The 27,310-nt window shown below is 35.7% G+C and overlaps 6 protein-coding genes across 8 annotated transcripts; 4 read left to right on the forward strand and 2 right to left on the reverse strand.

Annotated features, from left to right (window-relative positions):
* The first annotated feature begins 649 nt into the window (after positions 1-649).
* On the forward strand, positions 650-2,746 carry LOC105963264 (putative pentatricopeptide repeat-containing protein At5g52630). The gene has a single exon (XM_012987658.2). The coding sequence runs from the start codon at positions 742-744 to the stop codon at positions 2,449-2,451; it is 1,710 nt and encodes a 569-aa protein (XP_012843112.2). The 5' UTR covers positions 650-741; the 3' UTR covers positions 2,452-2,746.
* Positions 2,747-4,340: 1,594 nt separating this feature from the next.
* LOC105963347 (mitochondrial import receptor subunit TOM9-2) lies at positions 4,341-4,935 on the reverse strand. Its single transcript, XM_012987741.2, has one exon. It carries the CDS (start codon positions 4,849-4,851, stop codon positions 4,549-4,551), a length of 303 nt encoding a protein of 100 aa, XP_012843195.1. The 5' UTR covers positions 4,852-4,935; the 3' UTR covers positions 4,341-4,548.
* Positions 4,936-5,608: 673 nt separating this feature from the next.
* Positions 5,609-10,279, forward strand: LOC105963072 (nuclear transport factor 2). 3 transcript variants are annotated; one of them, XM_088813005.1, is made up of 10 exons: positions 5,609-5,865; positions 5,965-6,099; positions 6,430-6,564; positions 7,745-8,051; positions 8,463-8,725; positions 8,841-9,015; positions 9,108-9,229; positions 9,316-9,381; positions 9,507-9,588; positions 9,843-10,279. In XM_088813005.1, exons 2-10 carry the CDS (start codon positions 6,061-6,063, stop codon positions 10,061-10,063), a joined length of 1,410 nt encoding a protein of 469 aa, XP_088669131.1. In that variant the 5' UTR covers positions 5,609-5,865; positions 5,965-6,060; the 3' UTR covers positions 10,064-10,279. The 3 variants fall into 3 exon arrangements, with proteins under 3 accessions (XP_088669131.1, XP_088669132.1, XP_012842893.2); XM_088813006.1 differs by lacking the exon at positions 5,609-5,865 and having other exon boundaries at positions 5,872-6,015; positions 6,046-6,099; XM_012987439.2 differs by lacking the exon at positions 5,609-5,865 and having other exon boundaries at positions 5,872-6,099; positions 8,847-9,015.
* Positions 10,280-10,522: 243 nt separating this feature from the next.
* On the reverse strand, positions 10,523-11,759 carry DRT102 (DNA-damage-repair/toleration protein DRT102). The gene has a single exon (XM_012987440.2). It carries the CDS (start codon positions 11,614-11,616, stop codon positions 10,654-10,656), a length of 963 nt encoding a protein of 320 aa, XP_012842894.2. The 5' UTR covers positions 11,617-11,759; the 3' UTR covers positions 10,523-10,653.
* Positions 11,760-14,188: 2,429 nt separating this feature from the next.
* On the forward strand, positions 14,189-16,909 carry LOC105963075 (uncharacterized). Its single transcript, XM_012987442.2, has 2 exons — positions 14,189-14,921; positions 15,451-16,909. Exons 1-2 carry the CDS (start codon positions 14,547-14,549, stop codon positions 16,573-16,575), a joined length of 1,500 nt encoding a protein of 499 aa, XP_012842896.2. The 5' UTR covers positions 14,189-14,546; the 3' UTR covers positions 16,576-16,909.
* Positions 16,910-17,909: 1,000 nt separating this feature from the next.
* On the forward strand, positions 17,910-25,890 carry LOC105963265 (uncharacterized). The gene is made up of 3 exons (XM_088814157.1): positions 17,910-18,483; positions 25,202-25,249; positions 25,429-25,890. The coding sequence occupies exons 1-3, from the start codon at positions 18,244-18,246 to the stop codon at positions 25,534-25,536; spliced, it is 396 nt and encodes a 131-aa protein (XP_088670283.1). The 5' UTR covers positions 17,910-18,243; the 3' UTR covers positions 25,537-25,890.
* Positions 25,891-27,310: the final 1,420 nt, after the last annotated feature.

Here is a 27,310-nt window from a genome sequence, read left to right on the forward strand (position 1 = left end):
ATATTTTCTCATTTTACAAATTATACCAATTAAATTAAAGGATAAAGGCAATTGCAAAATAAAGATAAATCCGTGGAAGTTAATTAATACTATATTATGTGAATATTTAAATTTTAGAAGTTAATTAAATTTCTTCTTTTAAACTTTTATATATAAATATATAATATATCAAACCAGAAAATAAAAATAATATGGGTAAATTACAAACACCTCTGATGTATGGTCAATTTACAAACTCCCCCTCTTGTTTGTATAATTACATCCACCTCCTCAACTATGATTTTTTCTTACACCTCCACCCTAATGGTGTCAAATTCAACATAATCATCTAGATTTTGTGGAGTGTGCTCTAGTTTGTACTCGTTTTGTGTAAAAATACAGTTTCTGATGCACCACAATCTGATATATACTAGCCAAAAAACACTTTTTATATATGATCATCTTGCATCAAAATGTAGAGTTCGAATGGGATAAAACGTGTGCAAAAGTGATAATATTCCATATAATCTCGAAGATTCCACTAAATTTGAAAAGGGTGGTTGTAATTATCCAAACAAGAGGGGTTTTTCGTAATTTGACCATACCTCAGGGGGGGTTGGTTATAATTATCCAAACAAGACGGGATTTTTCGTAATTTGTCCATACCCAAATAAAGTTGTTTTGCGCCGCCGCGAAGGCGGGGGAGGGAAGCCGATGACAACGACAGTACACATCGGCAAATGAGCTCACAGAGAAATAACAATGGCGGAATCAGGCATCGACCCACGCTGCGTACACGTGGAAGCCATCAAGAAAGGCATAAACCCCTCCTCACGCGAAAACAGAGTTTTCTTCAACAACCTTATCACCGTCTACGCCAACTCCAATCTCCACTCCTCCGCCCTGCAACTCTTCCACTCCATTCCACGGCCGAACACCGTCACATGGACTTCCATAATCACCGCATTCTCGAACTCCCCAATCGCCGTCGGCCTTTTCATCTCCATGCTCCGCCACCCCCGTCGAACTCTCCCCAACGCCCGGACGTTCGCCACTCTACTCAAAACCTGCGCCTCCTTGCCCAATCATTCCCTCGGCCCACAGCTCCATTCCCTCTCTTTCAAGCTCTGCTTGCACCACAGCCCTTTCGTCGCCTCAGCTTTCATCTCCGTCTACTCAAAGTCCGGTAACTGGAACGCCGCCTGCAAAGTGTTCGACGAAATGCCCTATCGAGACGAGGTGTGTTTCGCCGCCATAATTAACGGCCTGGCTCAAAATAAAAGGCCTATCGACTCGCTCCACTATTTTATCCTAATGAAGAGACAAAGCATCCCCTCGACATTTCACAGCATATCCGGCGTACTATGTGCTATTTCCAGAGCAGCCATGCTCGAACTATGCATGGCTATTCACGCGCACGCGGTAATAACCGGATTGGATTTAGATATTTACGTTGCGACAGCATTGATCGATGGGTACGGAAAATGCGGCCTCGTGGAAGAGGCGAGGAAATTATTTAACGAGTTTGAGATTGGATCAAATTTAGCTCTGTGGAATGCAATGATGGCAGCATATGCTCTACAAGGGAGCAAAGAAAACGTAATCGAACTGTTTAATTCGATGGAGAAACGAGGTGTGAGACCCGACGAATACACCTTCTTGGCTATTTTAACTGCATTCTACAACGCAGGAATGGCAATCGAAACCGAAATGTGGTTGAATAAGATGAAATTGGATTACAAATTAAACCCGTGGATCGAGCACTACACGTGTTTGATCGGTGCAATGGGAAGATCCGGAAGGTTAGAGGAAGCAAAGGAAGTAGCTTCCACAATGCCCTATGAGCCTGACGCAGCTGTATATCGAGTTTTACTCTCTAACTGCGCGAGCATAGGAAATGCTGACTCAGCGTGGAGTTTGGCGGAGAAGCTATGGGAAATCGAACCGAATGATGACTCAGCGTACGTGATCTTATCTAACGTGTACGCGGGAGCATCAATGTGGGAGGAGGTGAAGAAAGTGTGGAAGATGATGAGAGAGAGAGGAGTGAAAAAGGAGGTGGCGAGGAGTTGGATCGAAGTGCGGGGGCAAAATCACGTCTTTTTCGCGGGTGACAAAAGGCATTATAGAAACGAAGAGATTCGTGCAAAGGTGAAGGAGTTGATGGTTGAGATTGAGAAATTGGGGTACGTGGCGAAGTTGGATGAGATTTTGCACGAGGTGGAGGAGAAGGAGAAGAGGGAGTTTCTGTGGTGGCACGGGGAGAAGTTGGCGGTGGCTTTCGGGTTGTTGGAGGGGGTGGTGCCACGTGGTAAGCCGTTGAGGATTTTGAAGAACTTGAGGATGTGTAGAGATTGTCATGAGGCGTTTAAGTATATCGGTGTGGTGGCGGAGCGGGAGATTATTGTGAGGGATGTGCACAGGTACCATAGATTCTTGAATGGGAGCTGCAGCTGTGGTGATTCTTGGTAATGTGTGTCGGAGTAGACTCCACCTTGTAGATTTTGATTGAGTTGCCATTCCTTCCGAATGTATTTGCTGAATTACGTACGGGTATGGGTGAAAATTGGAACGGAAGTTTCGGATTTGGCCGATTTTTTTTTTTATCTATTTATTTATTTGTACTTTTTGGGGAAGTGTACATATGAGATTCGGAAATACACTTATGATGTCAATTTTATTATGTATTTTATATTATAGGTGAATAACAAAATGAAAATTCGGATTACTGTCAGTTCTCATCCAAATAAAATTCCTTTTTAAATAAGTATTTTTCCTTTCGATTTTCATTTTTCCGAATTTTTTTTTTGAAACGAAATTGGATTTTCATTTTTCGGAAAGTGGTAACTTCGATTTGATCCGCTCGATTTCCACTCATAAACACGAGTATAGTTGCACTCGTAGCTAGCTATAACCCAAATAATGAAAGACTTAAAGCACCCTTATGAAAATGGATAAAAATGGACAAATAACGTTCTATAACCCAAATAATGAAAGACTTAAAGCACCCTTATGAAAATGGATAAAAATGGACAAATAACGTATAATCCAAAAAAACGAAAAGTGGTGGATGCGCAGTGAATTCATGCTCAATCCATTTGCATATCCACACCTTACGATGATTGCCAGACTGTAATTCCAATCGAATCCAGACAAATCGAATTTTGATTGGATCCAATATGGATCAGTTTCATGAGGATCGTGTAAGATCCGAATCCACATTGCCACCCCTATTTCCGAATGCTCATAAAATACCAACCGGAACTGATTCATTGTCAACATTACTCGTATTTCCGGCTTAAATAAACCGTTTCCAAGAAATTATGCCGAGTAAATTATGGGGAAAGAAACTTACACGAAACATCTCACAGAAGAAGATCGATAATATGCATAAAACTGATATACAGTTTTAAGCAACAAGAAACAGACTATTGTTGAACTTCAAACTCAATTACACCCGTTTTTTTAACATGTTTAAAATGTCTTCAAGTATTATTAACATGATACACAATTCGCTAATCAAAGATGTTAAGCATCTAACCTTTGTATATCTGCTGCAACGTCACACTCTATGAAACGGTCTAGTGCAACAAATTTAACAACAGAGGAAGAGAAAGTGAACACGTATAGCAATCTTGACGAGCCGACAATTTGGATCTTGAACAAATATATAACTAATCGATAATGTAAATCTGCTACAAACTATAATACATAAATAGTATGAGAAATCATGATTTAAAGAAGAGAGAGACCATATAAAAAATCCTATACGTTTTTAGCTGTTAAAATCTCTAAATACGCAGATACTATGCGACGATATATGAAACCTTCATACTACATATATTGCTATGTGCAGAACAGTGAATAGCAGCACGAACATCAATCGAATAAAACGCGGAGTAGTTAGGATTTCTATGTTATACTAAAAGCAAAAAGGAATCTTAAACAACATCGAAACAGTCTTTCAATCATAACTGATCTATTGTTAAACCTTAATTTAGTAAAACACTTTTAAATCTCGAGCAAACATATTGATGACGAGAATCAGATGACTTGGCATTTTCCAACTGCAGAAGAAGTTTTCGATTTTTCGTTTGCAGTAAATAGAAAAGATCACCATCTGAGTTTCGTTAAATCATCATCACTAATGTAATGTATTTCACAGTTTCCATCCACGAAAAAGCAGAGACACGCACAAATAAAGCAAAAGATATACTGAAGCTGTGGCATTGATAACAAATTATCAGTCTATTGCCTAATTACCATCGAAATTAAGTTAATCCGTCTGCGGAAAAAGTCAAAATGAAGAAAAATATTACTTCAACTAACAAACAAATAATCAAAAGGCTGTGAAGCAAATCTAGATCACGCAAAAGTAACTCAATAATAGGAATTAATTGTTCAAACAAAACCTAATAGCAACAACTCAGATCATCACTGAATTCAAATCTCACACTGAACCCTAAAAATTTAGGAAAATGTAAAAAACTAAAAAAATTGGAATCGATCGTCAATTAGCCGGGCAAACCATATCAGAATCATAAAAAAAATTAACGGATCAAAACATCATTACATGTAGCCTGGGTGGGCGGGAGCGGCGCCGCCGAGGAGAGAGGCTTGCTGCAGCTCGACTTCGTTGAACTGTGCTTCCCGATCCATTTCAATGATGAGCGGAATACCAAGCACGATGAAGGTGGTGGCGGCGATCCAGGCCGCCTTGCCGGTGCTCTTCAGGAGGCGCTTGGCTACGTACGCCGCATCGCAGGCGGTGCTCTTCCCCTTCTTCACGATCGGGTAATCGGACAGACGAGAAAGGATCCCGCCGTCGTCGCCGCCGGATTTCTTCAAAGAAGGGAGTCGGAGAGAAGCCATTGTTGGTGGTGTGTGCGAGTCTCTGCGTTGTGTTTGGACTAAAACCCTTGTGTTAATAAATATATATATATACTTAATAATAAAACCCTGTCGTGTTGGCCAATTTTTATATTCCAAATTTAACACTAATTTTCAATATAATGTATATATTTTCTTTTTGTGTAGTTTACTTTACTCTTGAATATTTTAATTATTTATATTGCTAAATTTTTAAAAGAAAATTCAATTGAGGTTCCATATAATAAGAATTGGATTTAAAAATTTATGTTCTATAAAGACATTTATTAAACTCCACAATTTGTTTTATTTTCCATACACATGTAGATTTATATATTATTAACTATCTTATTAAAATAAAATAATAATTCTACTACAATTGAAACAATCGGAGTTATTAATAAAAATCAAAATAATTCGTCCACCCATAACTAGAAAATAAGTGTAACCTATGACATACAATCGTATGATCTGCCCAATAAACCCATTAATTATGGTTGGAAACTTTTCGGGCTGCTCGACGAAGCCCATTATAATATATTTAACGAAAATTACCCAAAACACTCTTGCAAAAAAAAAAAAAAAATTCTCCTCAATTAATTACATATATTTCCAATTTTAACCTCCACACCAACAATTTTAAAAGACAATAAAATAAAATAATTAAATAAATAAAAGGTTAAAAAGAAAATATAGAGGCACAAATAATACAAAAAAGGTATACGCATTTCTCCTCTTTGGGTTGCATTACACACACTTTCACACACACGTACAAATACTACCAAAAAGGGCAGCTGAAAAACCACTGGTTTTTATATGTTTGTAAAACAGTCTATATATATATATATAAGTGTAGGTACACACACACACTCGCGCACACACACAACACTATCCAACCTAGAAAATCAGTATACAGAAAATCGAACACCATAAAATCTCATCCCCATTGCTTCCCGGCTGAGATTATTTATCAGTTGTACGAGCGGCTAGGGTGGTTGTACGCAGTCGGTGGGGGAGGTTTCTTTTTTTTTTTTGAATTCGATGAAGTGGATAATGTGAAATGGTGGAGCGGAATCCTGTTTGGGATTAATTTTATTTTTTTAATTTCTTTTATAGATCTTGATAAATTGGGGATAATTGGGGGTTTCTAGATCTGGGGTTTCTCTTTTGAATCTGGGGTTTCTCTTTCTCTCTCTCTCTCTCTCTCTCTCAATGGCAACGGCTTTTCCGATGTCTGTCACTGCTGCTCAGGTATTTTATCTTCTCTCTCTAAACCTTTAGATACATATCGTTTATCCATTCTATACGTATGTGGTGCAAAAACCCTAAGTTTGTGTGGATTTATTGGTGCAATTGTGTGTTTTTTTTTCAATTAAAAAAGTATCCTTTCATTAATTTATCTAATCATGTTAATTTGTTTTTCGTTGATCTCTATTGATTATGTTTTTGCTTACAATTCAATCTGTCTAAGATTTTCGATCTCTTAGAAGTTAGAACACCAGAGGAAACAACTATCCATCAAATTGACATTCGAATAATTTTCAAATTTTCATACTAATCACAAGTCCTTGTGAATTTCAGGTGGGGACGTACTTTGTCGGGCAATACTATCAGATGCTACAGAACCAGCCAGATTTTGTGCACCAGTTCTACAGCGATGCGAGTACCATGCTTCGGATTGATGGAAACGCCAGAGAGAATGCTACTGCTATGCTGGTATTTTAATTGAACCTTATCTTCATATACATGAATTTGTGAATCACTCTATCGAATTTTAGACTTATGGATATGCATTAAAGAAGATGTCTAGAGGACCACTAATATCGTAATAGTAATTAAAAGAAGAAAAATGAAGCTTTACATTGAATTGTATGGAAACGAATGTGCTATAGTATTTTTGAGGCTCTCTAAGTTGTGTGCATGACTCGACTACTCTTAAATTGGTTTGCCTGATTCTTTTCTGTTTCTGGTGTGTTTATTGATTATAATTGATAGTTTATGTTATTTTCAAAATTATTAATGCTTTATTTTGACTAGTTCGAACGCTAATATTAATGTATGTTTAATCTGTATTTGATCCAATGTTAACATTCACTTTTGCTTGTAATCTATTGTTATATGTGTTATTTATGCACCAACACTTCGAAAAAAGAACTTGTGCTTTCTCAGTATGATTTAGGAACTGACACGTGCTCTTCACGACATTTGTCATGTCATTAAGTAAATGGAAAATCATCCAACGTAGACTGTCAAAACTGGTGCTATATCCCATTTGTATCAGATTTCCTTTTTTTTTTTTCCTCTTTCATATTCATAAATTTTAGAGATCGTAAAAAGAGAGCTAAAAGAAAATCCGTAAAACCAAATTAAAAAAGCATTACCGCATCTAAACCACGTTCTCTCTCTTATTGAGAATTTGTGTTTAAACCAATTTATTTTCCCCATCCCTACTCTACTTTATCACACCATCATGCGTCCTAAGATTTTCTAAATTTATTTTATCTTGTGTTCATTCAACATAGATGTAATTAGAGTCTTTTGGATGAATAGTAAACGCGTATATTTGCAGCTTATTAATTGCTCAAAACTAACTGAATAATACTTATTCCTGTTCATTTTTTTTATGATTGTCATGAAACATCATTTTCTTGCTCTAGTAGGGATCAATATTAAGTTCCTTTATTTTATTAGATCTTTTCATCCCATCCACCAACTAATCTCAAACTAATAGGAGCATTTAATAAATTTCTAAAAGAAAATTTTCAAGTAATAATTTGCATTTTACAATTCAACTAGTAATGTCAATCATTTTCCTTAAGCAGCTAATTAAATGCTCAAAATTAACTGCGTCGATGGGGGGTACATTAAGTTTTCATTTTCTTACATTTTTTTGCAGCAAATCCACCATCTCGTCATGTCACTCCACTATACCTCAATAGAGATCAAGACTGCACATTCCTTAGAATCTTGGAATCGTGGAGTGATAGTGATGGTTTCAGGTTCAGCGCACGTAAAGGGTTTCAATGTGAGGAAGAAGTTTGTGGAAACTTTTTTCCTTGCACCTCAGGAGAAGGGATACTTTGTTCTCAATGATATTTTCCATTACGTTGATGAAGAACAAAATCTGCTGCATCCAATTGCATATTTGCCGCAGAGCAATCTTGATTCCAAGCTCTTTTCCCCTGCTACAGTTCGAGAACAAGGTTCGTTTCTTGAGTCTGACTCTTTTAGATGAAATTCACTATAAAAGGATTCTTTTGCAGCATGTTGAAATTGTTATTCAACCTGAACTTAACAAACAAACCTAATATGAATTTGCTTTGATCTTATGGGGATTTCTCAAAGAGAAGAGGAGAGGTGGTAGGATGTTTTAGTACTTTCTTAGGTGGTTAGGTTGAACATTTAGGTTTTATTGAGAAATTTTTTGAAAATTAAATTAGATTCCCAGAATTCATGAAGCAATCACGAATTAGTCCAATTTTTTGTTTTGTTCTATATATTTCTAATATTCAAATGTATTCATTTATTTTTGTACAATTGAATATATCTATTGATCATTAATAAAACAAGTTCTGACTCTAATTCGTATGCACATATCCGACTATTTTCGACAGTGCCCAGTTACATGTTGGGTGGAGATATTCAGCCCCACGAGTTTGCTGCTCCTTCAATAATTGAAGATGACGATGAAATCCATAACTACAACTATACCGAGGAACATATACAGCAAATGCCTGAAGAACACATTTTGGAAGAAAATTTTGCGTTGCATTCAAATGGCTCACTTTCAGGGCCGACAAACTATGTACCCGACCGTTTATCTTCACCTTTCGAAGAGCCAGTCTCGGAGCCGCAAAAACATACTTACGCTTCTATAGTACGTGATCACAACTAATTCTCACACTTCTTTGAAATGTACAGTGCACTTCCATAACTGCAGTTAACTCAAAAGAGTGTAAGCTCATTAAATCATTGATTTTATTTATCGGAATTTACAGGTTGCTAAGAAACAACCTGCTCCAGCAGTAGTTTCTCAACCGTCATTTAACAAGCCCGCTCCTCAAGAATCGCAGCATTCACATGAAACGCCTAGTCAGCCATCGTCTGATCCAATGGAGAGGTATGGGATTGAAACCCCAGACGAGACATCAGTTATGGATGATGAAGGTGACTTTTTCCTACTTTGCTGTAATGATTTTTTTCGTTTTCTGATGTATTAAATTCAGCATAATAAGTACTATTAAATATATGGTATACAGTTGAAGTGAAGTCAGTGTATGTAAGAAACGTACCAACAACAATGGCTGCTTCTGAAATTGGGGAGGAATTTAAAAAGTTTGGTAAACTCAGGCCTGATGGAGTGGCTATCAGAACCCGGAAGGTCAGATTTGGGCGCCTTTCTCTTTGTATTTTTTATTTTTTATTTTGTCATCTTTCTCAAATTCTACACGTTATATATATCTGCAGGATATAGACGTATGCTATGCTTTTGTTGAATTTGAAGATGTCTCTGGTGTGCAGAATGCAATTAAGGTTTGCGCTTCCATTTTCAAAATGACTCTTTTTTTTTTTTTTTTTTTTTTTTTTTTTTTTTTTTTTTTTTTTTTTAATATGTCCATAATTAGACCCTTATGCTGCATTATTTATTTCCTTAATAGGCATCCACAGTTCAGATTGGTGCATATCAACTCTACATTGAAGGGCGAAGACCGAACAGAATTAACTATATCCGAGGAGGAAGTATGTTTTTTCCTCTCCGTTTCTATTCAAGTTCAATCTTTTTCTAGGCATTAATTACTTCTAGAATCTTGTCATGCATTTAGTCGATCTTGACCTTCAGTAGTGGTGGACACATTTACGTTTTGAATTCAATTCAGTTACCAAGTTCTTTTAGCTGAATGAAAACCGAAAAACGAAAAAACATCCATTTTATTTCAATCGTGATGATATTCATTATAAATTATTGATTAAAATGTCCTTCATGACTCGAACAGGAGGAAGGGGTAGAGGCAGGGTAAGCTACCAGATGGAAGGAACGAGAGGGCGATTTGGGGGCCGCGGTTTTGGAAGGGCGGTTAACCAAGACGGATATGATCGTTATTACAACAATAACCCTAGAGGGAATGGGAATGCCAACGGTTACTATAGGCAAAATCCTCGACAAGAAAGGGCAAACCAGCAAGAATCGGCAGACTGGCAAAACTTTTCGGAATGAACTCACCTGTTTGAAGATGAGGGAGAAACAGAATAGAACGTCTTTTCAAATATTAATTTATTTTTTTTCCCTTTATTTATAAAGTTTTAGAAAGGAAATTAAATTAAATATGCTGGTGGGGATCATTGCAGTATATCTTTTTTGGGGGCTATTTACCTGTTATTTTTTTTTTGCTGTTACTAATTAAATGAGGTTATTTTAAGGATTTTTTTTTTTTTTTTTACTTTAGCAGCATAGGTTAGTTGAATTTGGTTTTTGTTATATTATTAAAATTACGACTACACCCCTGAGGTAAAGTTAAATTAAGAAAAAATTCCTTATGTTAGGATAATTATTACAATCGTCCATTATTTTTATGGTGTTAAATTTATTTACTCAAAGACGGGTTTTTTCAAAAGAAAATATACAGTTGTAATTATACAAACATGAAGAATTTTTTTCGTAATTTGACATTTGATCGAAGCACAATTTTATTGAATATGCAAAAAAAAAAAAAAATTCAAGTTTCAAGATCAGTACAAAAGACTCAAAGCACAAGGATTACACACACACAGACATTTTCTCAAACATGTTATGTGCAGATAGATGATTTACTTCTTCTGAATATCAATGGCAGCATTTGCAGAAGCAATATCTTCATCCAAGAACAAATCCCAATGCCCATCCCATTTGATGAAGAACTCTGTATCTTCGTAATACTTTACTCTGTGTACATCTCCTGCCGGAGTGAACAAATAATCCCCAATCCCTAAATCGTACTTCTCCGATTTGGTCAGATTCCACACACATTTACTCCCCTTTGTAACCACTAGATCGTGCCCAAATGTATGGTGGTGTGCTGGCTCTACGCTGCCGGCCTTAAACCTAACTATGGCCGATGTCGGGGTTTCTCGGAGAATCTTCATCGATCCTCCGGGCATTATATCCACCGGAGTGAACTCCTTGTCCTGCCGCGATTTCGCCACTGAGCAAATGAAACACGGCGGATCGGCGGCGGCGGCGGCGGTGGTGGTAGTTTCGTCGCCGATTTTGGACATTTCGGTGACGGATCCGTCGAGAAAGGACTGGATCTCCTCCGGCCATGGGTTGGATCCGGAGGCTGGGCAGGGGGATTTGAACGGTGTGTTGAGGAAGGTGGTGAGGATCTCTGCGGCGGCTTCCGGGGCGGTGGACATCCCGGAAACTGCGAGGACGTTGCAGTTGCTGATGGATCTGGCGTTTAGGGCGTCGCCGGGGGTGAGGCAGGTGGCGGCGTAGACGCCGGGGAACTTGTTGGCGAAAATCGCGACGCCGACGCCGGTGCCGCAGGCGACGAGGCCACGCGTTTCGACGGCCGATTCGGTGTTTTTCGCTGCTTGGCTGACGCGGCGGCCGACTTCTTCGCCGACGGAGTAGTATTTGGTGGTGCCGAGGTCTTCGACTTCGATGTCGAGGGAGCGGAGCTGCGCCACGAGCGTATCCTTGAGGCTGCTGCCGAAGTCGTCGGCTCCTGCTATGATTTTCAGGGGGCGGGTGGCGCCGGCGACGGCGGAGGTGGGTTTTTCGTGTGCCATGGATTTTAGTCAACAAGAGGAGTGTTTCTGGATTAGCTTAGCTATTGCAAACTGCGTATGTATAAATACGGTCCTCAGATGAAGTAAAATTTCTTATCGATCTTTTTGTCCTATTGTTAATATTTTAATAATATTAATCATTAATTAAATATGGAAATATTACTTTATTAGAAGAAATTATAAATACTAATCTTGATTTTCTACCTTAAAGGTTGTATTACTGTGATTTTTAAACACTTAACATCATTAAATTTGGAAAATAATGTATAAAATTTATTTATTATAATTTATTAATAAACTATTCGAGTGACCATTGACCAACATAAAAGGAATAAAGATATCAATTATGTATACAATTTTTAATTTTTGATATATAAAAAATAATATTTGCACTAAATATTATAAATAAAAATATAAATAAATACAATAATTTAAAATTTGTTAATAGTATAAACACTAATGAATGCACACTTGTTAAATCTAATTTTAAAATTTTAAATTTGTCTTGTCGTAAAATTTTAATGATAAATTTATATACTATGATTATTCTGATTAACTATAATTACTTATCATTAGTAATAATTTCGTATTATCACATTGGGGCTCTTTGATATAACCCCTTCAATACTTCTTTTAATAGAGAGAGACCCAAACTATTTTACACCATTTGAGAAAAACCCATTCCTAATTTTACCCACCTATTTTTCCAATTATATCCTTTTTTTTCTTGCCACCTCATGAGCACTATGCGCGCCCCCCGCCCATCAGCCTTTCCCTTTTTTGTTTCCTTTCTTTTTTTCTTTTTTAATAACTATTATTTTATTATTATTTTTTTCCATTTTTTTAATATCTATTTTTCGTTTTTTTAACTTTTTTTTTTCTGTCAGGTATATTAATCGACTATGAGATATTAAGATAGTCGATTTAAAATCTAACTTTTAAAAATAACAAATCGCAACTATAAAAAATGCAAAATCAACTATATTTTACAAAAACAAAAAATATACACATATTACAATTAATATATACAATTAGAATCTAAACACAAAATCCAAAAAAAAAAAAAAAAAAAAATTGGAGTTGATTAAACTTTAATCGACTATAGGACGTAGTCGATTAAGCCTTTTGGACATAGTCGATTAAGCCTGCAAGAATTTTTATGCCCGCGCCATCGTCCGTTTAATATACTCAAAATCCTATATATGCCACCCATCGTCACCACACCACACCATTACCATCCACAACCATTAATATCATTCGCCTCGCCACGTCCCATTCCAACATCGACCACCTCTCCGCCGCCGAATCAGCACATCTGAGTGTAATTAGTATTGTTGTCCATATACGGAAACTACATAACAAAAACAAAAGGAGCAATTGCATACTGTTGGCACAACTAAATACATAATGAAAAACTACTGCAAAATATCTCAAATAAATATAACAATAATCGTAATATAACAATAATAATAAACTAAATCTACTTTATTACTAAGTAAGAACATATCCCCTTGTCAACGGTTGCTAGGTCGAGCTTGTCACACATGGTTAGCCTAGTGTGGTTTACATCTCTCGTATGGTTTGCAAGCTATTATACGAGAGTGTAGGTTTACCCAGTGCACCTATATGGTTGGCTGCGGCCTGCGGGTTCCTGCATTACCAAAAAAAAAAAAAAAAAAAAAAAAAAAAAAAAGATCTATCAATATACATAATGCACAACAATAATCAATGTTATAGAGCATAACAGCTCAAATCGGAAAAATGAAAAAATCAACTACCAAAATTCAGAAATGAATCAAAAATTTGAAATCGAGTTACCTTAATTGACTATCAAAACCGTAAATTAACACTTTAATCGACTACTAGAGCATAGTCGATTAACTTAATCGACTACCAAAATACGTAGTCGATTAAGGGTTCAGCCTGCGCGAATTTCTCTACCCGCGCCATCCTCCGTCCGATCAACCAAAAAATCATAAATCTACCTCTCCATCGTCACCACACCGCCGTCGTCTTTACAATTTCTACACAAAATTAAATTGCCCATTTCTTATTTGAGTTTATCTGACTCCAACCATGTTTACAGTTTGCCAAGGATTAGTGAAATGTCGGTGAAATGAAAACTACAGAGATACAATCACACCTTATTATCTCGGTTGAAAGTGCAAAGTTCAACTAATCATTCTCCGCTTACATCTGCTAATTAAAAAAATTAACAAGTAATTAAGCCGATAACACATATTGCGCAAAGTTAGATTAAAACTGATAATTGGTGAAAAAACTTGAACGCACGAAGTAAATAGACAACAACAATTACCTGAAAATTGGGCAGCTAGGGTTTCCCGATAGGAGATTTTGTGATGGTGGCGACGTTGCAGATGTGCTGTCAGGCAGTTGCCATATGTTTTGGAAAATGGAATTAATGGGACGAGTTGTGGCGGTAGAAGGATAGTTTTGGGATTATAAGAATAATATTTAGGTGGAATATTAGAGAGGGAGTTTTCTCTAATTATTTTGAGGAGGGGTGTTTCCTTAACTCATTTTCCTAGGTGAGGGGGTTATTGCTAATTAGTAATTATCCCTATCACATTTGATGAAGAAATTAAACAGTTCTTTTAAGCAAAACAACAAACACCTTACGTGCATTATCCCATTTTCAACCATTCCCAATATTCACAAACATTTAGTCAAAAAAAAAATTCCTTTTTATTTTTTTATTTTTTTATTTCTCCCCGATTTCATGTTCTCTAGAGAGGCCCACATCCTCTCCTTCCCCGCCATCTTCTGGTTCTCTCCACCCATTCCCTCGTCGGCCCGTCTCCCGACGGCGGGCGGCGGATCAACCACCACCGTGTAAATCAATCCCTGTAATTCCCAATTCCCAATTCCCCCCTGTTCATCTTATATATGCTTCATCGTCTTTTTTCCATATGGCGGCGCGTGGGATGAAGCCTTTCCAGCTCCTGGAAATAAACATTATCTCCGGGCAGGATTTGCAGCCCGTTTTGAAGAAGATGCGGACGTATGCTCGGGCTTGGGTCAACCCGGGCCGGAAGCTCTCGTCGTGCGTTGATACCGAGGGGAACAATAATCCAACGTGGAATGACAAGTTTGTATTCAGGGTGGACGATGATTTTCTCGGTGAAGACACCTCCGCCGTCATGATTGAGATCTACGCCGCCCATTGGTTTCGTGACGTCATCGTCGGTACTGTTCGTGTCCTCGTCGGAAACCTCATTCCTCCTCCTCTCATGACTCGCCGCAACGGCGGCGGCCCCATTGGCATGCGATTTGTTGCTCTTCAGGTTCTGTTTTTCTCTTTCTTTCTGCACTTCTTCAATTTTCTTTGGATTGATCGGAAATTTGATAAGGGACACATGCAATTTCTTTTTTTTTTTTTTTTTTTTCTTTTTTTATTGAAACTGCCATGCAAGGATTGAATATTGTGGATATTCCGATAATCAGAGTGTTTCGATATCGAAAAACGTCGATTTTTTAATTGTGGATATTCCGATAATCAGAGTGTTTCGATATCGAAAAAGGTCAATTTTTTAATTGAATTATGTGATCAATTTGCTAAAACATGAAATATAGAGTAATTGAACATCAATGTTGTTTTTATAAACATTTCAATCGAATCAATTACTCGTTTCAACATCGAATTCCTAATCCGTTACACACCGATCGATTTCGTCGAATCTTGACGGTCAAGCAATGTCGATATAGATAAAATCAGCAGCCACTTTTAAGTGTGCTCTGTAGTGTGATGTTATTTGGGAGCATTGAAACTTGGATCATATTTTTCACATGTTAAATTGATTTGTCGGGTTTTAGGTACGTCGTCCATCGGGGCGGCCACAAGGAATACTAAACATCGGTGTAGCCTTACTCGACGGCTCTATGAGGAGCATGCCTTTGTACAGACAACTAAGCGCATCGGCTGTCGGATATCGCGACTTAATGCAGGATCCTCAAAGCTTTCAGCACCTCCAACAAAAGGCCAATCAAAATAACGAAAACAACAATAATAATAATAATAATAATAATAACAATGGTAATAATAATGTGAAGCCCATACTTCGCAGATCGAGAAGTGAGCGAAGCGAGCGGGTCACGTTCGATAACTACTCACCATGCAGCTCGATTGTCGCGGTGCCGAAAGGGAAAGACGGCTCTGTAATTAGCATTTCCGAATCTGCTGATCCGTTTATACTAATGAAAAAGAAAGGCAAGGCTAGTTCGGTCATTAGTGGTGCCGAGCTCCGAGACAAAAAACCGAAACACAAAAAGGGAGGCAAACCGAGTTCCGTTGTCAGCGATTCCGTTTACAGCAAAGGGTCGTCCAGCTTTTTCAAGATCGGTCAAAAGGAGACGACAAAGATTAGTGACGAATCGAACGGGGTTCCTACAAACAAGGTGGTCGACGAGAAATCAGTGACGAAAGTCAAGCCTGTCCAAAATGTGGCGAAGCCTCCGATTCCAACAATCGGGAAGCCTATTGCTAAGGGACCCACGAAATATGGAGGTGGTGGGGGCCACCACCCCCAATACAAGGCGAGCTCGATATGGTCGGACTCGGAGGTGGGGCCCTCGCCGTCTGAGGTGGCGGCAGCCATGATGGCGGAGAGGCGGTACCCTTTGGACGACAACCAGAGCTCTGTTTTGGACGGGTGGAGCATGGACGAGAGCGTCGAAGGGCTTAGATCGAAGCTCGAGAGGTGGCGGATGGAGCTCCCACCGCTTTACGACAACGGCTTTTCGTCGAGCAGCTACAAGTCGTCCGGCCGCCAGGTTCGTCGGAGAAACGAGGGCAGCGGAGGAAGTGGCCTTTTTTCGTGCTTTGGGAATATTTGCGGGTACGAGTGCCAATGCGTTTGTGGGAAACCGCCGGGGAGAAAGAACTATAGCTCGAGGTATAATAGCTCGTCCGTCGGCACTCCGGGGAGATCTTTCCTTTGAGATTTTTATTGCATCATTTAAAAAAATTGTGGGAAAAAATGTTTTTTATTTTTATTTTTTCTATTTGTTTCTTGTTATATATATATATTTATTGGTAAAAGGGGGATTAGGGGAAAAAAATAAATAACTATAAGACTATATTTGAGTATATATGGTGATGAAGGGCATGTGTTATGTGGAAGTTATGAATTAGGTAACTTCTTTCCTAACTAGTTTATAATTTCCTTTCATGTTCTTATCATACCATATTTTTTTTTAATTTTTTTTATTTAAATTCTCTTTCATGTATAAATTGTAATGGATTATTCTTTTATTTTATATACATTTTTCAATATGTCTCTCTGTTTATAAGTTGACAGTTTGTTGATTAAATTCTTGCTCTTATTTTTTTAGTTTTTAATTAATTTTTCATTGTTGGTAGGTAATTAACCTTAATAGTGACAATTATTTGTTAAAAGTTCGTGTACACTAATACTCTTTCAGAATAGAATATCTGGATTTTCACAGTTTGTTAAAAGTTATCGAGAGAATTACGCTTTTGGTCTCTCATGTTTGGCTCGATTAACTGTATAAACCAATTAAAAAATGTCACCCTAGTTACATAATTAACCATGTCTTATTTAACCAATCAAAAACTAGGCTTAGTTTCTAAATGAGGTGGCCACGTTGGATAATACCAATTGTATTAAACATTGACCTAATAATTAATACATCTAGATTCTAACAATAAGCTTCTAATCGTCGAATCTTATATATTATAAAAAGACTTAATGTTAGGCCAACCCTAAACAACTGATGATAACATATTTATAATTATTTTTGTTTATTTTTTTTTCTCTACAAATCTTTTGGTTATATTTCTAATTGTTTTTTTTCTTTCTTATCTCAGTAAATGTACAAGTTGTGTATCCCCATTAATTCAACAATAAATTCAGAAATATATAGATTATAAAAGGTTGTGATGACATTTTGCTAGAAAAAAAACTATAATTGAAATGGTATTACACATTTTCGTTGAATTAAATTAAATTTTTTTTTGTTTGAACGAGTATTTATTATTTAGATGTGTGATTTTCCAAATAATTCTTTACTTTGAATATTTTAAGTGATTCTGAGAAAATAAATAAACAGCCTGCATATGTATAACTCAATCGATTTCACAATGGTAAGTTTTTTCAAGATCCTAGGATCGAGTACTGACAGCTAGAGTGTTTAAATTTCCAGTAATGATTTACATTCCCCTGATAAAAACCTGTCTAAGGAAAAAAATAAATAAACAAAATTCCCCTCTTGAAACTATAATTAATTAATTAAACTTGGTCAAATCCTAATAAACGTTAAATATAATCATGCCAGAAGATATTAATCACAAATTAAAGTTTCTGCAATTTCATTTTTGTTTGTTTCGAGGGAGAGATAATTAGTTAGTGAGATAATGAACGAGATACGAGAAGTGGCGAAAGCCTACTACGCGAGGGCATCGGAGGAGGAGAAGAAAATGGCAACGATGTACTTCCGGTCACTCGACTTAAACGGCGACGGCAAAATCAGCCTAGCGGAGTACAAGAAAATGGTCAACCCAGGTTCTCGAACAACAAACTTTTCACCGAACTCGACCGTAACGGCAACGGAACCCTAGATTTCGACGAGATTTTGGCCCTCTTCTACATGCAGAGAGTACCTATTCCCGGGTGCGATGCATGTAACAATATGCTGTTCGGGTCATACTTTTCATGCTTGCTCTGCGAAAAAGATTTCCCCAATTCGTACGATCTTTGCTGCCGCTGCTACGGCGGAGGGAAATACGAGCACCACCACCCACGCGCCAGCTTTATGGATAACCGCTCTCAGCGGTTGCTGCTGGCTGAGTTCATGAAGCAATCTCAAGTTACTGTACCTGATGACGAGGTAATCATATGATCAAATTGTTGGGAAAATTGGTTAAAAATTGAGTCACGAACAATTTTTTATCAATGTTATTGTACGGTCTAATTGAGTATATAAATGAATTTTGGATTAGAACCAATTTTGTGGTGAATGAAAAAATTACTAGTCCAAAATATAAGGAAAGTGGGATTTGAGTTATCCCACATTGGAAAAGTAGAGAAGTACTGAGCTGTATATATATCAAAATATTGGGACGGGCCAAAAACATTAGGTCATGGGCTTTTAACCCATTGGGCCCTTATTAGTCGAAGCCCATCTCGATTGGTCTGACTGGTCTGAATTGGTGCGGCCGAACCAATGCAAACCATTCGGCTCAACTCGAAATGGTGCACCACTCCCAATTGGCTCAACTCGAAATGGTGCAACCATTCAAACAAAAGGTACCTTTGAAATGGTGCAACCATTCAAACAAATGTACCTTTTTGCTCCAAAGGACACTACTTTTCGAACCTTATAAATAGACCCTAACTTTCCCACAATTCCTCACTTCAATCCAAAAAATAAGCCTACTCATATTAAGCCTACCCTTCACAGATTCTCTCGAAAAGTTCTACACAAAGTACAGTTCGTCGTACTTGGGATTTGGAGTGCTCCTATTCCAAGCCTTGCCGTTGTATCTTGGGAGACGATTTCCATTTAATCCGTTAGCACCGTTGCGGGGAAATTTCGTCTTAAGGACAGAGTCAACTCGCCTCGGCAAATTTACGTTCATTGCAGATAATCTTTTTTCACTAATTAATTTGTTCAACCAATTTACTAAATTCACTACCCGTTTTATGTATCGGGAACAACAATCTTAAGACGAAACATTGTGATTTAGTAAATTGTGTTTTCTGCACACGTTGGTAAACGGGATGGAGAAGAAGATAGTCTGTCAAAAATCAAGAAGTTACAAAATACAATTGGAGAAAGTTCCTTTTCGGACAGAACATGAAGTCCACATTCCTTCCCCATTTCGAAGGTGTTAAAGTCCGAATATGGAAAATTAACATTTCACAAAAGTTGTAGATAATCAAGTTAGCTTTCCAGAACATGTTAAATCATCACAATCGGAGCTCGTACGAAGAAGTTATGACGAAAATACGAAAGGGTGGCAGAACTGCCGATGCACCTTTTCATATACAACCGTTCGTGACCAATGCGACTTGTCGCATATTAAATGCCTCACAAGTGTCCAATGCACGAAATTTTTTTTGAAAGAAGACTGAGTCGAAGAATAATGATCAGGTTTTATATTATTTTCGATTCATGAATATTATTTAATATTTTTTTTGTGGTTCCATTGTAGGTGCAAATTTACAGCACACCTATTCCGACTTCGAGGCTTATTTTGATCATGATCCAGTCCGAATCTCAGAAAACGTAAAACATAAAAGTTGTAGATAATTTTGTTGGCTATTCGGATCATATTGAATCAACATAATCGGACTTCAGACGGAAGAGATATGATTAAATCATTCAGCACTGCCATAATATTGACACGATTTGGTGCTACCCACAAAGTTTGAATTGACGAACATATAATTTATCGGGTACGTTTTTTAATTATAGGATATCTATTTGTGCAATAAATTGATAATGCTATATGATATAATGGTGTATTATTGCATGATAGTTTAATTTTAATATGTGGAAGAATGGTAAACTATATACAATAAACTATATACAATATATATGCTTAATGGATGTTCATTATGTTTGTGTATGTACATTAATAAAAGAAATATTTTTGAAGTGACAGCGTATGTGCTAATTATTTGAATAAGTTTATCATAAACCGCATGATAAGTGTTATACTAATGACATTTCTCATGAAAATGCAATATTTATTTTCATAAATTGCTTATAGTTTGATATGGGATTAACTTTCTCCCAATTTTCATTTGATGTGGAACTTTCCGGTTGATTGATTTTCGAATATGTGAGTACGTGATCTTATTAACGTTTTTTATTATTGTCTCGTATATTAAGTATGAGTTACTTAGTAAGAGTAATATTATTATACATATTATTATTTGCGTAAACCATACTAATTCCTTAGAATTGTGTTATTGCATGGACATGCATTGTTTACGTGCTATAGAATTTTTATCAATTCATTATGTTGGACATGAATTTATTTATGCCATGAAATATTATGTACTCGTGTATATGTTGATGTAATATGCTTGATATATTGTTTCTTTCTATGATCAACTAGTATGAAAGACGTGCTCACATCTCACATATTATGTTTATTATAATATTGATGTACATATGTTTTATATATATGAATCATACTACGGTTTAATTAAAAGCATGATTTGAAATAAAATAGAAAAAAAAAAAAGAAGCTCAATTCATGAGAGCACATGAGTAGTTCTTGCCTCAAGAACATAAAAGAAGATCGAGTCGTTGGGTTCGATTTGATTTTTTGCAAAATAATGATCTACAATGTGAATGGATGAGATCAGATTTTGATTGTTCAAAGATCCGAAATAGTTGTTAACAACAATGGATGTTTTGTTGAAATAAAATTCGAGCAGTTTAATTAAGAGCTCGTTTTGTAGAATTAAATCGTTGGATTTGACTGAATTTTGAGCAGCATGTTTAGGACATGCAATCCTAAATTATGAATGATTAAGATTAGAATTTATATATTCTAACTTTAATGTTGAATAGTGGAGATCAACCACCATTTGAAGAGATTAATATTCTCTTGTTTATTGACAAGATTTAAGTATCTTGACGAATTTTCTCTTTTGAGGAAAAGGAAGAAATCTTACTATCTCATTTGTTGACAAGATTTAAGTATCTTGAGAAGATTTCTCTTTTTGTGATTTCTTGAAATACAATTTTTTTGTAATTAAATCATATTGGTGATCCAATATATTTCTCTAACTAAAGAAGAAATGTATTTTGTTACATTGTGTATCCTTATTGATAAATAAAAATAAGGATTTCAAAGCATTTAAATGCTATTTGAATGAAAGTTGGAAAATGCAACTTTGACAAATGAATTAAAAAATGAGTATTGAAACTCTTGAAAAATTTATGGATATCATAATGATAAATTCTAGAATACATACTCTAGAATTTGTGGGGAAAATTAGAAATGTGGGGGTCTTTAGGCCCTAAACACATAAATTACATACCCCGAGCTAACCACATTAATATTTAAAAAATGTGGGGGTCTTTAGGCCCTAACCAGTAATCACATTAATATTTAGAAATGTGGGGGTGTAAGGCCTAGTATAATTAAGTGGATAAATAATGATTGTGCACAAGATAGTCACTCTTGATGCAAATTGATTATATTGTGTTTTCTTGTAAAATAAGAAAATAAATAAGTTCGTAATAAAAGAACTTATAAATGTGTAAGTGGTAAATCATCAAAGTGATGAACAACCAAGTTAACATATGTGTGAGTGGTAAATCATCAAAGTGATGAACAACCAAGTTAATATATGTGTGAGTGGTAAATCATCAAATTGATGAACAATCAAGATACAACAAGATGGCAAAGAAAATCAATACGTTTGATTTTGATTTGATTTTATTAACTTATGAGTTATAAAATGAACGATGGACAATTGTCTTCTTTCAAGTAGTAAACCATTAAGGTTTAGATGGACTATTCAAAAGAAGAATTAAAATGGTGGTCCAATTAAGCTAAATTAAATAGCTATGGAAAATCTTGATTATTTATAACAAGATATTGAAACTCGTTAAGTGATTCTAAAGTAATATTTGATAAAATTGTGTTATCAAAATAGTTCTCGTAATAACGAGTGTGACCAGTGTGTTTATATTAAAAGCACATGGAAGTATATGTCCATAGACGACATTATAATCATGAGATAATGATCATGATATTATTTTGAACATTGAGAAAATATTGAAAATAAAAATAAAATTATGTTTGATGTCAAAAGACGAGGGTTTAGACGATGTAATCTTATAGATTAAAGTCACTAAAACAAAGATAGTCTTATTGAAAGTCTCATGTTGAGACACTACTAGAATATTGATCTAGTTGTCTAAAAAACCAAGTGTTTACCTTGCCAAAAATAATGATGAACAATGGTTCAATTACAAATATTTTTGGACAGCTTGGCAGCATAATGAATTGCAAACTAGTAAATATGTAATTCCAAAATAAATAATCATTCAATGATATTATAAGGGTTCTTAGGTAATCTAAGTATCGCCTTTAAATGGATTACATTAAAGAAAATATCTTATTGTATTAGGAAAGTACATTGGATATATGAGTCCACTAAGATTATGTATCTTGGAAATCCTCAAACAAAATTGAATAGCTCGATTCATGGTCGAATTCGAATGCATAACTTGAGATAAGGTTAGAAAAGAAGTTGAATAAACTTCATAAAATTATTGGAGGATGTTCCGTGTTGGACTTAGTCGGTGTCTACAATTATGAATAAATTGTGATAACCAATCGGTTACGTTAAGGGCACAAACGACATGTATAATGGCAAGTATCGATACACTCGTACACATAAGACCATTAGGCAATTGATCTCAAAAGAAATAATATTGATTATGAAAATCAATGGTTAATAGCGGATCCGCGATTAAAAGTCAACTAAAGAGATCAAACATATTGCCTATCTAGGGGAATGGGATTAAAACCCATAAATTAAGGACAATCTTGGTGGTAACCCAACCATGCTGACTGGAGATCCCAAGAACTGGTTCAAAAGGGACAACTAAGCTAAGAAAGTTCAGTTGAGCACTTAGGAACTCATTCCTAACTCATTCCCGCGAAAGATAATAGTGCTACCTGCAGAGAGGGTAAAGGATAAGCGAAAGTTTTTAATGATTCCAAAACCTTGTAACAAAAGGTGAGGTATTGGCAGGATACCTTTAATAGGAGATCACCTATGTAAGTGTATGAAGTGAGGGCCGCTTCAAAAGAATTGACAAACACTTATGAATCCAAGATGTGTGTCCATGGCCAAAACGGACACAATCATGAGAACTAAGGAAATGTGAGAATAGTATTGTGTGGGTTGCATTGTCTTGGTTTACACGAACGGCTGACAGTTCAAGACATCGCGTTCACTACTCAGCCTAGTAAATCCGATGTAACTCCACTACGGAAGGTTCAAAGCTATATGCTACCTATCCCGATGCAATACTATTCGTGGGAACTCTAGAGAGAATCGACGCCCTCGTTTTCATTCATGTGGGGGATTGTTGGGAAAATTGGTTAAAAATTGAGTCACGAACAATTTTTTATCAATGTTATTGTACGGTCTAATTGAGTATATAAATGAATTTTGGATTAGAACCAATTTTGTGGTGAATGAAAAAATTACTAGTCCAAAATATAAGGAAAGTGGGATTTGAGTTATCCCACATTGGAAAAGTAGAGAAGTACTGAGCTGTATATATATCAAAATATTGGGACGGGCCAAAAACATTAGGTCATGGGCTTTTAACCCATTGGGCCCTTATTAGTCGAAGCCCATCTCGATTGGTCTGACTGGTCTGAATTGGTGCGGCCGAACCAATGCAAACCATTCGGCTCAACTCGAAATGGTGCACCACTCCCAATTGGCTCAACTCGAAATGGTGCAACCATTCAAACAAAAGGTACCTTTGAAATGGTGCAACCATTCAAACAAATGTACCTTTTTGCTCCAAAGGACACTACTTTTCGAACCTTATAAATAGACCCTAACTTTCCCACAATTCCTCACTTCAATCCAAAAAATAAGCCTACTCATATTAAGCCTACCCTTCACAGATTCTCTCGAAAAGTTCTACACAAAGTACAGTTCGTCGTACTTGGGATTTGGAGTGCTCCTATTCCAAGCCTTGCCGTTGTATCTTGGGAGACGATTTCCATTTAATCCGTTAGCACCGTTGCGGGGAAATTTCGTCTTAAGGACAGAGTCAACTCGCCTCGGCAAATTTACGTTCATTGCAGATAATCTTTTTTCACTAATTAATTTGTTCAACCAATTTACTAAATTCACTACCCGTTTTATGTATCGGGAACAACAATTACGAAAAAATCCCCAAGGTATGGTCAAATTACGAAACCCCTTATGTTTGGGTAATTACAATTACCACCCTCAACTATAAATCTTCTTACACGTCCACCTTTGCAAGGTCAAATTTAGTGGAATCTTCTAGATTATATGGAATATTCTCAATTTTGTACCCGTTTTATCCCATTCGAGCTCCATATTTTGAAGCAAGATGATCATAAAATGTATTATTTGGCTTATATATATATATATATATATATATATATATATATATATATATATATATATATATATATATATATATATATATATATATATATATATATATATATATATATATATATATATATATATATATATATATATATATATATATATATCATAATTTACATTTTGCATAAAACGAGTACAAACTAGAAAATATTCCACGGAATCTAGAAAATTACGTTGATTTGACTCCTTAAGGGTAAACGTGTAAGAAGATTTATAGTTGAAGGGTAGTTGTATAATTATCCAGACATGAGGGTTCTTTTTCGTTTTTTAACCATATCTCAGGACGGTTGTAATTTACCCTAGTATTTAATTATTCTTTTTAGATATTCCATCCAGTAAAAAAGAAAATTCCAACATACTAAAATTTAAAATACAAATTAAATAGTGCTCGATTATATGGACAGGTAATGATGGAGAATGTCCAGACAATTAGCCGATCTCTATCTAAACCGGTGAGCCCTCTTTCAGACTCTTAATGATGATATAGTAATTAACTGTTAATTGTTTTATTTTTCTTTTAATAAAAAATATTAATAGTTAATTTAATTGTTTTTTCCCTTTCTAAAAAGTAGATCAATACTTACCAATCTTAAAGTTTGAGATGCCTAATTATTAATTTATGTATAATTAGGGGACTGGAAGGCAAATGTTCGAGGCATTTAGTAATGGACTAAATATTGGAGGTGTTATGGTTACCATTGGAACCCTTGGAGTTGCAGCTGGCTGCTCTATCATGTAATTACCGGCATGCCACTCGACTCGGTTATTTTCCGATGTATATATACCCGGCCAACAACTACTCGAGGACGAGTTGAAACTTCTCTCTACGTACCCTAATCATTCGATCCAAAATTTTATCGTCATCCTGAAAATTACCGAAAAAAATCGCGGTAATGCTTTTTTTTTTTTTTTTTTATAAACATATATTGTTTTTATTCTTCAAGTTGTTGTTTATTTCTTCAAGTTGTTCTTTCTTTAATACTTGCCGCACTTGAAGTACAATTATATCTTTTTTTTTTTTTTTTAAATTTCATTCGAATTTGACGAGTCATGCTAAATAATATTCGGTTTTCCATAAATAAATAATTCATAATAATTTATTTGCAAATGAAAGACTTAGATACGTGCCAGTCATTTCATAACATGTATAAGTCTTGCTATATTTTATACCCTTAACTTTTAGGGTTGAATTGGAACCGGTAATCGCTCGATCGGATGAGAGTACTTCCGATATTTCTCGAAAAATACGAATAGTATATAGTTATTATTACGTTATCGTACTCACCTTATATCGAAACTATAAAATTTTATTTGATGTTTGATTAATCCAATAATATTTCAGTTCTTACCCAAAAAAATATTTTTATTATGTCATATCATGGCTTATAGTTATTATAGTTAAAGGGAGATACTTAATTGGAATTTATGACGTCCAATTAAATAAATTTAGCTACTTAATTTTCCCTGCTCTCTCTCTCGCTCAATGATCTATTCCATAAAAAAAAAAAAATCAATTAAAACACAAACTAAATTAAAAAATAAAATAAAAAGATTAAAATAAATATCATACCAAACAAACAACACCAACATATACTCCAAAATTAATTAATGTGCATAATAATTTTATTTTATTATACAACTCATAATTAATAGATGGGAAAGAAAATGAAATATATGGAGTATCGTCTTTTAGTGTGGAAATTGGAATAGTCATACCATGCATGCCCTATCTATAATCATGAATATTGTCCGGTTTGAAGAATTGACGAATTTATTGCATTAGTAATTTCATTTTCTTCGACAACTCATAAAAAGTTGGAAAATAAAATGAAATATATGGAGTATTTCCTAATGTGGAGAAGTCGCATCTCGGTGTATAGGCGTCTATCGGATGCTACACCCGATAAAATACATTGAGTGATTTTAAACTGTATATTTATATAAATAATCATTTACTAATTTACACATTTTACCCATTTATGTCTCTTTATCACTTCATTGATATTGGAGTAGAGTTGGACAAAGAAAATTGTCTTACCTTAAAATGTTAAAGTCAGATCTAATATGGAAAATTAATATATAGCTTATAAAGTAAAACTTCATATGAACAGGGAAGTAGTAATTAATTAATCTCTATTGAGTTAAGTAATGATATATAATAGACCACAATAGATAATATATATAGTTTGAAACAAATAAAACTCATCTTCAATTAATTCAAGTACTATGAATAATAGAGTTTCAATTTCAACTCTGACGAGGGTTGGTTCTTTGTGGGCACCAATTCTAGATCTGCACCAAGCTTCCCCTTAGGACTATAATTTGAGTTTGGACCGAAGAATTTTCCCGTGCAATTCCCCTCCTGCACGCCAGGGGCACATCTCGGTTCGAGAAATTTCTCCGTGCAATTTCCCTCTCGGATGGATGCGTGCAATTTCATTTCCCACATAAGTACGAAATTGTCCACATAGGTCAAGGTCAAGCCCATGTGGGTTTTGTTCTTGGCCTGGGCT

The sequence above is a fragment of the Erythranthe guttata genome, chromosome 14 (assembly GCF_056151865.1).
Source record: "Erythranthe guttata isolate IM_541 chromosome 14, IM_541, whole genome shotgun sequence".
In the NCBI taxonomy this organism is placed as follows: domain Eukaryota; kingdom Viridiplantae; phylum Streptophyta; class Magnoliopsida; order Lamiales; family Phrymaceae; genus Erythranthe; species Erythranthe guttata.